Source organism: Colius striatus, chromosome 6 (assembly GCF_028858725.1).
Source record: "Colius striatus isolate bColStr4 chromosome 6, bColStr4.1.hap1, whole genome shotgun sequence".
In the NCBI taxonomy this organism is placed as follows: domain Eukaryota; kingdom Metazoa; phylum Chordata; class Aves; order Coliiformes; family Coliidae; genus Colius; species Colius striatus.
Window position 1 is genome coordinate 13,723,256 of NC_084764.1, and position 13,089 is coordinate 13,736,344.

A 13,089-nucleotide genomic window follows, 5' to 3' on the forward strand; every position below is an offset into this window, starting at 1 on the left:
CCCCGCTACACCCCCGCCCTTCCCCTCTTTCTCTTTCTTCTCTTCCGGCCCGTTTTTTGACAGTACGATGAGCTGCCCCACTACGGAGGGATGGACGGAGTAGGGGTGCCGGCGTCCATGTACGGGGATCCCCACGCCCCCCGGCCGATCCCCCCGGTGCACCACCTCAACCATGGGCCGCCACTCCACGCCGGACAGCACTACGGTGCCCACGCCCCGCACCCCAATGTCATGCCGGCCAGCATGGGCTCCGCTGTCAACGATGCCCTGAAGCGGGACAAGGATGCAATCTACGGGTAGGTGCCACTGGGCCACCCGGCTCCACGGCCCGGCTCCCCAGCGCCGGTGCCCGCGGAGCAGCGACGGCAAGAGCGGGGCGGGCGGGCGACGGGGGCTCCCGCGGGGCCGCGGCGGCAGCGGCCCGCCGAGCCCCGGAGCGGTGCTGGGGGAGAGCCCGGCGAGGCCGGCGGGAGGGTGGCTGGCGGGGAGGCTGCCACCAGCGCGGTGGCACTGCCTCTGTGAGCCATCTCAGGGCGAGCCTGACTCCTAGCTGTGGTGGCAGCAGCCCCGGGCAACGGGTCCTGGCTGGGGCGAGGTAGTGTTGCCTTGGCTTTTTTTTTTTTTTCGGTCTGTTTTACCACCCCCCCCCCCCCCCCGTGGTTTGGTTTTTTGGTTTTTTTTTGTCTGTTTCGGAAAGGCCCCAGTTAGGAGTTCAGACAGAAGAGGTGCCTCTCGTTGCTCTGGATTTTAGTTGGAGAAGTGTTGTTCTAGTGTTCTCGTTCATACCATGATAACACTCTTCTAACACTGGAAATAAAGAGCTACTCACAGCGCGGAAGATAGAAAGAATAAAAGGGATTCGCTTCTTGCAAACAGCTCTTCCCTGACACAGAAGAATAAATACATTTGGGGCACTGAGCTGAGTTTTCTGTTTAGGAAAGAAAGAACATGAGGAAAAAAGAACAACGTACCCCACAAAACTCAAGTCTGTGCCAGGGCAATGCCTGGGGGAGAGTGACACCGATTCCCTTCAGTGCCTTTCAGAACAAATACGAAATGATCCTAAAAGGCGAGAGAGTAACATCTATGACAGAGTGTGGGGCCTTGATCAGGCACCAAAGGGGAAAAGAGACAAATGCATGCTTACTATTTAGCACGCAGATAATTTTTTTTCTGACTACACCAACTATGGGAAAATATTTCAAGAAGTGTTCCCTCCCTCCGCCCCCTCCCCAGCTCACTTATCTGGACAGCTGGTATTTTACTTGGGTGTGCTTTCTAAGCCAGGAAACTTCACCGCATTTTTGTTAGCAGGCCCTTTGAAAAATAAAATTACATATTAAGTAGTTTGCAGTTCGCCTAGCCGTGCTTCTCATTTTAGATCATAGCTGGAGGGCAGGGATGGGAACTTCCAGGTTTCGCGTTGTTTTAAGCTGTGGCAAAAAGTGTAAGATCCCCAACCGAGCTTCTGCCTGCGTGAACGAATTTGGTGCCTTATGCGTCTGGAGGAAAGGTCACTTTTGTCCTCATCTTTGGGGACTGCACGGGGAATGTGGCTCGGGCACTGCAATTTCAAAAGTGTTGGGGGAAAAAACCCAAACCCACAACCCAGAACCAAATCCAGTGGTTTTATTTCAAAATATTACTCTTCCCTGCCCTGTCCGAAGCGATACTGTGAGACTGCAGAGCGTGGCTGTGTCCGTCTATCTGTGTCTGTTTGTCCGTGCATTAAAAAAAAAAAAAAAAGAAAAAAAAAAAGAAAAAAAAACTTGTTGATTTGAGCTCTTCTTTCCCACTTTCCCCCACTCCCTCCCCTCTCCTTGTGTGCCACTGCCCGGTAGGCACCCGTTGTTCCCCCTCTTAGCTCTGGTCTTTGAGAAGTGCGAGCTGGCGACCTGCACTCCCCGGGAGCCCGGCGTGGCCGGTGGGGACGTCTGCTCCTCCGACTCTTTCAACGAGGACATCGCCGTCTTCGCCAAACAGGTCCGGCACCTCTCCCCCCGCCCCCGGCCCTTCCCAGCACCCCCGCCACCTCCGCATCTCCTCGGCCCACACGGACGGGTGCTCACAGGGGGCAGCGCACTCTCGCGCCCCCCTCCCCCCCCCCCCCCCCCCACCGTGCCCCGTCTCCGGCCGCCGGGTGGGAGGCGGGAGCAGCGGGGGTGAGCGCTGGAGGCCCCACTGGCCCTGACACTGCTCCGCTGGCAGCCCAGCCACTGCCGGGCACAGCCTTTGCCCTCCTGGATGAATGGAAGGGAAAAGTGACGGTGGCCAAGTTTTGGAGGCAGAAGGAGAAAGAGAGAGAAAGGCAGGAGATAAGCAAAAGAAGACTCCTGTAGCAAGGGCAGCCAGCTCGGCACTGGACTAGCAGGAGCGGGAGCAGGCTCCTCTTCAGAGAGCGGGGGACTTAGGGCCGTCCAGACAGATTTTGATCCGACCTGTACGGTCTGGTTTGGTCACAGGGGTGTCGTGTCGCGCCCCTCTCCGCCCCCCCCCCCCCCCCCCCCCAGTGGTTCGGTTACAGGGCTGAGGACAGAAGCAGCGATTCAAGGCGCTTTTCTTTCTTCTTGCAGGTCCGCGCTGAAAAACCACTTTTTTCTTCAAACCCTGAGTTGGACAATTTGGTAAGGCCTGCTCTCCCTTCTACCTCGCTCCCTTACCGCTTTTACCAACCCCACCGCCAGCTGCCGGCAAGCGCCCTCCGCCGTCCGGGCGGCGGGGAGGGGCAGGCGGCCGCTGCCGGGGCCGTGGCAAGGGCATCGGGCTGAGCGGTCCGGGCAAGGGTAGCACCGGGCGGCCGCAGAGGCACTGGCCTCTGGGCTTCAAAGAGCTGCACTTCTGAAGTCATCCAGGGAAAGAAAGCTCTCGAGCTCAAATGCATTGCAAAGCAGTCCAGGAAGCTGAAGGAAATAACTGCTTGAGAGAGAGCTGGCGATTTCTAACGTAATTCTTTTGCTAATCTGTACGATTTCAATATTCAAAGTGCCCAAATCCGCTTGTAAAGAAGATGCCAAACTATTCACCTCTCCCCCCTTCCGTTTCTCCTGCGGGCGGTGGGGGGGTGAGAAGGTGTGTTTTGACTTCTGTGCGGACCCTTAACAGTGAGGGCCGGGATGTTGAGAGGGAGTGAGGAGAACAGTTTTTCTCCAAGATCGCGGTAATACAGCAGTAATAACGGCTCCTGGAATAAATATAATAAAAATCAAGTTAAAGTTGATCAAAATCGTTCGAGCGTGACCAGTGAGCTAAAATCCCAGATAATGACTGCGCACCCTGACAATCCCCTCACCCATTCGGGCTCACAGCTTTGCACAGCCCCCATGCTCCTGTCCACCACCTAACCCCTTGCTCAAAACTTTCTTGCAGATGATCCAAGCAATACAAGTACTAAGATTTCACCTTTTGGAATTAGAAAAGGTAAGAGCCACGGAGGTGGGTGGGGGGCAAGCCATTCCCTCTCTGTCCCCCTGACCTTGACTGTTTGGGATGACTTGTAAAACATAGCCAGAGACGGGGGAGAGGCGATCTAATAGTATAATCTGTGCCATCAGAGCATTTGATACCCAACGGCCATGCCCAGCCCGGCCCTGGCATTTTCTTTTTTTTTTTTTTTTTTTTTCCCAGCATAATTTCAACCGAGTCATTACATGTATATACTATTAAAATATTTCCATCCTTCATACCCTTTCCCTCAGTAGAAACTCTTTTTCTCTACTCGGAAATAACATGTTTAACAAAAAGAGAAATGAAAGCAGCCCTGCCTTTCTCCAGCCCTGGCAGGCATATTAACCCCAAGCAAGCACGAAATGTTTGGAAGAGGCAGGGGGCCCCTGCGCTGCGTGGGGAGGGGGCTGTGCCCTGGGACGGGAGCAGCTCTTACAACCGCCTCAGCGAGCAGCTTCGTTGTACTGCCCCCGGCCACTACGATTTTTTTTTTTCAGCCCTGGTTTAAAGCGATCCCGTCCTGAGTGACTAGTTGTACCGGTCTGGGCTGTGCATGTTCCAGAGACACTGCCTGAGTCCAGCTCCAGTTCTGATGTTATCATCAAATCGGATTTTCCTCCGCACACCAGTCCGAGCCCACTATCTCTCTCTCTCTCTCTAACTTGTTGCTGCGGCAAGTCTCCAGAGAATAATATGTGCTGCAACAATTTCTCTATTGTTTCCTTGCCTTCAACTATTGCACTCCTTAATTAGAATTACTTGTGGAGTAGATCAGAGGGTTGTTCTCTCTTCCAAAAAAAGTGCCCCAAACCCAACCCAAACCAAAACAACCAAAAGCTTGCAATCTGGTGTTTTGCTATTATTGATACTACTATTCTTGGTACTGTTTTCAGGTTCATGAATTGTGCGATAACTTCTGCCATCGGTATATTAGTTGTTTGAAAGGAAAAATGCCAATAGACCTCGTTATTGATGAAAGGGATGGCAGCTCCAAATCAGACCACGAAGAACTCTCAGGATCTTCCACAAATTTAGCTGACCATGTAAGTCCTTCTGATTTCTTTATGGCATTTATAAAGACTTTAACCTCCTAAGAGGACCTGTCCCCATTTTCATTGTCTTGCTGCTTTTGTCTTTTAGTATGATTAGTATTACCGCTTTAACCTCTTGCAAGCTCAGATCTCATCTTTACACTTTTCCCTCCTCTCTCTTTGTGAAGTTGCACAAATGGGAAAGGTTCTTTCTGTTTCCATCTGTAAGGCAGGAGGTTTGCAACGGTTTGTAAAGTTTCCTGGTCTGGGAGGCTTGGAGAGCTAGCAAACTGTCGGTTTGATGTGGACATTGGTGCTTTCTCTTCTTCTCTGCCAACTCTGTAATCAATGCAGCAATATAAGGAAACAGAGACAAGAAAGTTAGGGAGAAAGTTTGATGATTTGCTCCCCCCTTCCCTCTCGTGGGGATGACAAGTGATGAGAATTATTGGCAATAGTACATTGCATTTAAAAAAAGGGGGTTAGCACATTAGAGTTTCCAATGCTTGTGCTTTATAGCAACTTATTGTCAGAATATGGACTTATTGCCAAACGCCTGAAGCATCTTCATAATAAAAGACAGTAACCTTGATGAACCAATTATTAACAATGTATTACAGAATGCTGGAGAGAATGATGATTGAGTAACCATAGGTTAGCGGTTGATTTTAACACTTTAGGAGTTGGCGAATTAGTGTTATGTGTGTAGGACTGAAGGCTGGTGTGCGTGGCAAGGAGAGTGCCTTTGTTTTTCCGGGTTTTGGAGTGACTCTTGAGATCCTTCCAAAGCTGTAGATGCAGAGAGGCTTCGGGATGTGCAAGGAAAGGTTGCAGCTGGTGCGGCAGAGCAGGAAAGGAATAGCTCTGGTTAAAAAGAGTGGGTGTGAACTCTAGGTTATTTATAGGAACGAATCCCTGGGGGAGAAGGGGTTTACACAGTTTTAGATTCAATTGAACACATAATCTAAATGATACAGTCTAATATTTTAGCGGTTGAAATATTAATTTAACACCCGGTGTGAAGTTAACCATGCTTTCTGCACAGGCGCTTGCCTTCAGTTCCCAGTGTGTTAAGAGGAGTAGCTGCAAGCCCAGTGAGAATGAGCTTTCTGGGAGCTTTTGTTTCCTTTGAAAACATGCTGCTTGTATGTGTATTTGATAATTACATTAGACCTGGACTGAAGCTGAACTGGGAGAGAAAATAATAATAAATTCTTCTAAATGCCCTCTTTCTGACATGCCTGAGTTCCAGAGCTCAGGAAATATTTTTGGACTCAAGCCTTTGCTTTCATTTTCTCATTTGTATTCGATAAACATTGCAGGACAAGGTTTTTACAGTGTTTTACATTTTAAATCTATTATTTTGAGAGAAAAAAAATCACTCATACAGAGGTTCCTGAAAGTTTCTCTGCTTATCTCACAGATAATAAACTCTATGAGGCATGACACTATTTAAAAAATATTTGTTTTGTGGCATTTTCCATCCCTAATTTCATGTGCATAAGTATTCTGGGAAGGTACTAGAAAAGAAATTGAAAAGAGTGGCAACCTGAAAGATAGGGGGTCATTGTGTGTAATTCACAGTAACAACAACAACAAAAGTATGTGTTTCTCCAGTACAAGTTTCTTTACAAGTGCGTGTTTCAAGTGGAAGTGTAGAAATGGAGCATGCTTATGTTTATATTGAAGAGATTAGATAAACTAGCCTGTTTAGGGTTCTGGCAGATGGCAAATGCTCAAGCCAATTTGCAGTGCGCCATTATAATATTTAAATTCACACACAATGATAGAACAGGGGTAAAAGGGGTTAGCATTTTGGTAATTTGATAACTATTATCTTCTCTAAGAAGAATCTCCTCATGCTTTTGTGATCCAAAAACCAAACTCAAATAAATATGACAACCCATTTATCTTGCACCCGTTAGGGTTTACCACTTCATTGGGTATTATAATTTAAAGCCTTTTATTTCCTGGAGATTCGAGCTATAACATTTTTACTTTAGCCCCCTGCTATTTGTTTTGAAGGGAAGCAATAATTTGTGCAACCAGAACACCAACTGGGAAATGAAGAGCTGTATCACATAGTTACATTTTATTCATGCGTTTTGGGAAATGTGTCTCCTTATCGGATTTTTTTTTTAATATTAACTTGTTTTTCCAACAAAACTTTAACACTGTTTTGTAGCTTAGTCAAACTATCCTGTGTGCTCACATTTATATTTGCATTGTACAGGGTTCCAGCAAGAGGAAATCTACTTTTATTCATAAAGAAGGAAAATCTTTAAAAACTGTATAATATAAACATGCAAGACTTTCAAAAAATGAGCTATCATTTGTGAGCATCTACCTGAAAATGTGGTAGTTCAAGCATGCAAATTTGTCCAATTTGACTCTCCAGGTTTATTTTTTCATTTGCTTTGATATGCATATTTAATATATAGCCTCGGGCTAGATCTCGTTTGGTGAAAGCTGGTGCAGGGGTGATGATGAGCCACTTCAGAAGGATAGAGACAGCACGTTGTTTCCTCTGTTTTATGTATTGGCCCACTATTCTGATCCATGGGTCTTCCCCTCATGGTTTTATTTGCACATGAAATACTAGGAGCATTTCAACTGATTGACTATGAATAATGATAGCCAAAAAGAAGTGTAGTTTAATTTGTTGTGTGCCAAGGTTTCTCATGTGGAGGTGACAGTATGTGACAGCTGTTTGACACCCCCAAAAAAATCCATACACCTCTATTCTTATTAAGCAGTATAAAGCTACACAGTGTGTGTTTAATGTGAATGCAAGAGGTGGTGGCGATGACAGTGGCAGTGCTGAACCAGGAACTAAGGCAGTTCTCATTTTTATTCCTTTGCTAGACATGAAAACAGGCATTAGGGAAAGCAGCAGGAAGAATTGTAGGATTAGCTGATATTTACCATAAGACTTTAAATGGGGTACTCAAATAGTGCATGCTTCCCTCTTCAAAATCTGCTGCTATACTATTTATATAATTATTTTGAAACCAAAACCAAAATCAACAAAGGAACACACTCATCAGACATATACCTGTGCTGGGAAAGGAGACAGCTGTGAGTAGTTGTGCCGTAAGTGTTTGGTAATAAATGTGTTTATCGAATTTTATTTTAGTGTGCTATTAACTGTTTTGTAATACAATGAGTGTAAAGGGTCCAGGGACTCACTACGTCAAATAGTGCAGCGCTGGCCACAAGAAGCTGAAACTTTTGTTATTACTCTACTGTGTTTAGTAAATATAACGGTCCATAATTAGTGTTTGAATTTTTAACACACTCATATTTTTTTATTGCTCTGAGGTATTAGCTGTAGATGGGAAGAAGGTAATTACAGCTGAACCAGATCAGTTAGTGGAGAAAAAAAAAAGGAAAAGAAAGAGGAAAGAAACCTTTCCAGCTGCAGTTCAAGTTGAGTTTCCCAGCGCAATTTATTATTGTTCAATATAAACACACTGGTCCCTATACTGCATTCTGTACTCAACCTAAGTTATCTGTGGAGGTTGCCAGCATGTATTTTTTCTCTTTTTCCCCCTTTAAGCTATTCAGCTCTTAAAAATGTAGTGCTTGTAAAATTAGAGATCTTTAAACATTTTTGGAGTGTCTGATAACATTCTGTACTTTAATTACATTTCTTTTGTACCTGGCTTCACCTGGTGCCACACAATTACTCTTTTAGTACAAACCTACTTTGAAGCCTAGTAGTTCTCTCATAGAAATTTATGACTCTCTTTCCACTGGCTTTCGTGGGAGCAGGATCAGGGTCTCGGTCTTTCTGATATTTGTTTATATATTCTAGTCAATTTGCAGCTGAGAGGTAAGAATATATACTGCATCATTTATAAAACATATTTTAAAATGGATAGAAATATACATACATTGATTTTTTTAAAATAAAAGAACTGTGGACAGATTAGAAATATGATGCTTTAGCTGTAGAAAATAAATAAAAGACTGAGTATTAAACCTTTCAGCTCTCAAATGAGGAGATATTTTTATTTTGTACTTTTGGACATCCAGACATTTTACTTTTCTTTCATATTTCTATGAAAATTCCTGACACCTTGCAGATGAGAAAAAAAAAAAATCAGGTATATATATTTAAATGTTCAGGTAAGATTTCACAGAGTAATAAGGAAATAATCAGAGGCCTGATGCTGCAGTCTCCAGGTAGACTTTGATAGACTTCAGTGAGAGTTTTGAGTATGCCAGAAAGGCAGGATCAGCGCCCAGAGGTGCTCTTTCCTGTTTGTAGTTTGTCAGAAGGGAAACTTAAGTATCTAATTGCAGCAGTGATAAGGCAAACTTTTTGCTTTAATAACTATGTTTCTTAGTATGTTGCATATGCTTAGGACATTGTGGTAGGCCCTGTGCTTTCTGAAGGGCCAAGGAGCATCAGGAACTTTCTGAGACTGTAGAGAATGGTGAGCCAGGGTACTCTACAGTCAAAGGTAAGCTACAGCTCAAATTCGAGTGTTTTGAGTTTAATCTGGGCTCTCCCAAACTGAACTGATGATGCATTTCACTATTCGACACCAGTGTTCCCTCTTTGGTTTGAGTCTATCCGTCTAGATGGAGTGTAGCCACACAGAACGATGTGGAAGGACAGTTAAAAAACCAATAAAACCTTGATTTTTTCAAGTATCAGTTCCATGCTGACAGGTGGATTAATGTCTCATTTCAATCTTAATTGGAAAATACAAAGCACACAGCTTTTCAGAACATTGCCATGTTCTAGAAGTGCCAAAAATTTCTCCTGACACCTCCCTCAAATGCAAAATCAAGGGACAAGAATTAAAACTTCTACATATATATACATAAACATATTCACAAATATCTGGTAGATCCCAATAACTTGTGTTTTGTTTAAATTGTGTAGTTTTGATGCCAAAAAAGTTACTGTACTAAAAATGTATCTGTAAGGAAATCAGCCTTAGTAAATATCAGGAGTACTCCTTCTTAGAGGACATACATATCATGTCAAATTAGAGTTTTTCATGGCTCATTTAGTTATCAAAAAGTTCTTTACATAGGAAGCTTATTATTACTGCACTCCACAAAAATGTCTAAGATATCATTCTGAACTTTAAACCTACAAAATACAGATACAGTTGCACACATAGAAACACATGTGTATGCATCTATGTCTGCCATCGTGTATCATCTTTTAATATACTGTATCTGGATACAGATTTTTGTGGTAACAGTCACAGAATCACAGAATCTCAAGGGCTGGAAGGGACCTCGAAAGATCATCTAGTCCAAGCCCCCTGTTAGAGCAGGACCACCTAGAGTAGGTCAGTCATTCTACTGTGTTTACAGATGTTATTTGTAAGAACAAGGTGAGCAGGATATGGCTTGTATTTGGGGGTGAAAATGCAATCTATATCAGTAGTGTAGTTCAGCTTTGTGTTTGCAACATTGATTTACCTGAACAACCCCCAGACCTTTGAGTCTGACTGTCTTCACAAGGAATGAGCTCTGTAGCTGTTGTAGTTTCTTTTATGAAAGTAAGTTGTATTTTATTTGTTCCTGCAAGATCAATGGTTTTATCCTTTTAATCTGATAAAATGTAAGGGCCTGATCCTGTCATGGTTCTGTACTTAAAACTTCAGTTAATGTCTGTAAGCCAAATCCTGCTCACCTTACTCACTTGGGTATCAGCTGGTACGATTGATTTCACTTCCTGGTTATAAATAAGAAGCAAATTCCTTATGGTTAATTGAGTCTTTAATATCACCATAAAAAGCAGTGTGAGATCAAAATCAGCCATAGCAGGATTACATGCACTCACAAAAAATTAGCCAGATTTTGCCCAGTGGAAATTCTAGGCAAATAAAGCAAGAATTGTGATTTAACAGAAGGTTATCCTATATAAAATTTCTCTGTTGCAACATCTCAGCTCAAGAAATCCTGTAACAGTTAAAAGCTCTTTCATTTTCCACTAGATTTGCAGCATCAACAAAAGACTAACACTTCAAATTTGCTGTGTATACCAGGAGACTTTTGTCCTTTCTGTTGCTCTTGTCTAGATTTAGCAAAATCTAGGTGCTAAATCTTTTTTTTTTTTTTTTTTTTTTTTTTTTTTTTTTTTTTTTCTCTTTCAAGGGAAAAAACACTAGCAAAATTGTGTTTTCTAGGGAAGGCTGTGTGTGTAAATGAGAAACTGTGGATAGCAGTGGAGTGATCTCCTGTGGCTCTGCTAGTACAAGCTTTCCCCATATTGTCTCCTGCTTTTATATTAATTACAACTTGCATTATCAGCTACGAGTCTGTAGCCCAGCAAATAGAAAATACTGCCCCTGGAGACTTAGCTTCTTGTATCTATTTTCCATCTCCTTCTATTGTGCTCTACTCTGCATTTGCTGCTTTTCTCCTGGTAACATTGCTCTTTAACACAATTAGGTAAGACCAAGAGGAGTGCCATATTTGACTCCCAATTATTAAAACTGCTGGGAATACATACATGTGTTCTATTTACCTTCTATGGTATCTGGCATTAGTTTAGGTCATATATGTGTGAAAATTTTATAGTATGCACATGTACACAAAACAGGCAACTGCATTTTGGCAGACATCATCCACACTCTTCAACACATTTCTGCAAAGTATATTGCTAAAGTTGCAAGAAGATATGAGAAGCCATACTGACAGTTTGTGTAACTTGTCTAAATCTATCTGGTTCTCTGGTTTTGTGGTTTGGTTTTTTGTTTGTTTGTTTGTTTGTTTGTTTGTTTTTTAGAAGTGTGATAGTTTAATAAAAATGTCATTGACATGTACAGAAATATTGTGATTAATATTAGTGGGCTTTAGATCAGGATCTCTTTAGGTACCTAAACTATCCTGATAAAGTGCTACCAGTGAAGTCCACTTTAGCTGTATCATTTGGTTCCATTTTTTTATGTAGGCATACCTAAAATAACTACTTAAGATTAGGCATTTGGCCAAATAGTTTTCTTGAGGGATGCAAAGTTGGAAACAGTCTAGGGAAGAAAAAGAGGCAGTTCGCTGACACATACAATGATCTTAGTCCAAAGCAAAAGAGAACTGTCTTTTCGTGAGGCTGTAAACTCCACCTCTAGAGTTATTTGTCATTTTAAAAATAATATTAAAGCCTAACTGTTTTCCTACCTTTCAAATTCCTCCAACATCCTACTGTCGCATCTTGTAAATATCCCATCTTATTATTTCTGTCTTTCAACAAAATTCTGCCAAATTGCTTCCTAAAGAAAACTGTGTCACAAAAATACATTGAATTCCCAATCAATACAGTCTGTCTTTCTAAAACGGGATCTACAAACTGAGGTCAAGAGCAACTCAGTCTGGTAAAGACAGCAAGTGCTTTCAGCTGCGGGAATTCTTATTCAGTGATCCTTTCAAAATTGTTACGGTTTTGAAACAGAAAGGGCAGTTTAGCTTTTGAAATACCGTATGATAGGTTTTGGATGACATTTGCCTTAAAACATAGCAGAGGTATTACCAGTTAATTATTGTAATTTTCATCTGTGTGATAAGGAGTTCCAATGGCAGCCAGCTTCAGAAAGCCTGAAGTGCATAAAATTAACATCACTCACTGTGTTCCCTGAAAAGTTTAGCCTAGGTGAACATGTTGCAATTATTACATTTTCTAAAAGAAGGTTTAAGCCTGATGTTGTTGGAGGGCTAAACTCATGCTATGCTATTGTTTCTTTCCTTTTTCATGTATTTCTTCTAGCTCTTTGTCTGATTACCATCCAGCAAACAGCTGACGCTAAGAGGCTGCAGAGGGCTGAAGAGCTCCTGTCTGCTGTTTGCCTTCAGCTTGAAGCTATTTGAGTGGCTTCCTAACTCAGAGATAAAAAGAGAAGCTCATAGGCACAACTGTGTTTTAATCCAGGCTGTAAAGAAAATTGCTCAGTTTTTGCATTTTGTTTCGCTCTGAACTTTTTGCTAACCTTATTTTCAACTTTTTGGGGTTTTCTTTTAATAACATCTGGCTGCATGAACTTCCAGGACTTATGATTTTTCTTTTTTTTTTTGTTTCTTTCCATTTGACTCTGCAAAATGAGGGTAAAATCTTTCAATTTGTTTTGTTTTAAGAAACTGAGGAGGGTTTACAAGTATTGATAGTGATTTCTGAGACCTACTTAAAATAGCTGTCTCACTGAATATAAAATACTATTCATTGGTAAGGTTTTTTTTTTCCTGTTGCAGTTCTATGTGAGGAAAGTAGATCAGTCTTCTAGGTTTTGGAAGGAGTGGTGGTTTTGTGCTATAAGTGCTGTCATGCTGTCTGTTGTGCTGACAGGTTAGGTGAATTTCAGATCCTGGCCTGTCTTCTGATTTTAATGCCATGAAGCCATATATGTGGGTGCATGTGTGTGTCTGTGTAAGGTGAAGGGGATTTGGAGCCTTCTTACCCTTTGGTCACCTAGGGTTTTACTAGGAACCTTTGAAGTCATGGGCTCTTCCCTTTGTCTCTGTTGTGATCTGGGTCAGGCCTGTTAGATTTATGTTACTGGGTATTGTAACAAGCCATTATTTGGCAGTTCTATTTTACGTTGCTGTAGAGCATGTGGTACTAATCAGTGCTAGGAGATTACTTTGAGATGTTTCG

At 42.7% G+C, this 13,089-nt stretch overlaps 1 protein-coding gene across 10 annotated transcripts in view; it reads left to right on the top strand.

Moving 5' to 3' along the window:
• Positions 1 to 13,089, top strand: part of MEIS2 (Meis homeobox 2) — a 176,299-nt gene that overhangs the window by 2,677 nt on the left and 160,533 nt on the right. For all 10 annotated transcript variants that reach the window (XR_009818958.1, XM_061998659.1, XM_061998661.1 and 7 more), the window contains 5 exons: positions 64 to 296; positions 1,842 to 1,983; positions 2,574 to 2,624; positions 3,367 to 3,417; positions 4,338 to 4,487. Coding sequence is in view for 9 of the 10 variants with exons in the window: in XM_061998659.1 (XP_061854643.1) it covers positions 64 to 296; positions 1,842 to 1,983; positions 2,574 to 2,624; positions 3,367 to 3,417; positions 4,338 to 4,487 (627 nt within the window). In the remaining variant the exon portion in view is untranslated. The remainder of the gene's footprint in view (positions 1 to 63; positions 297 to 1,841; positions 1,984 to 2,573; positions 2,625 to 3,366; positions 3,418 to 4,337; positions 4,488 to 13,089) is intronic.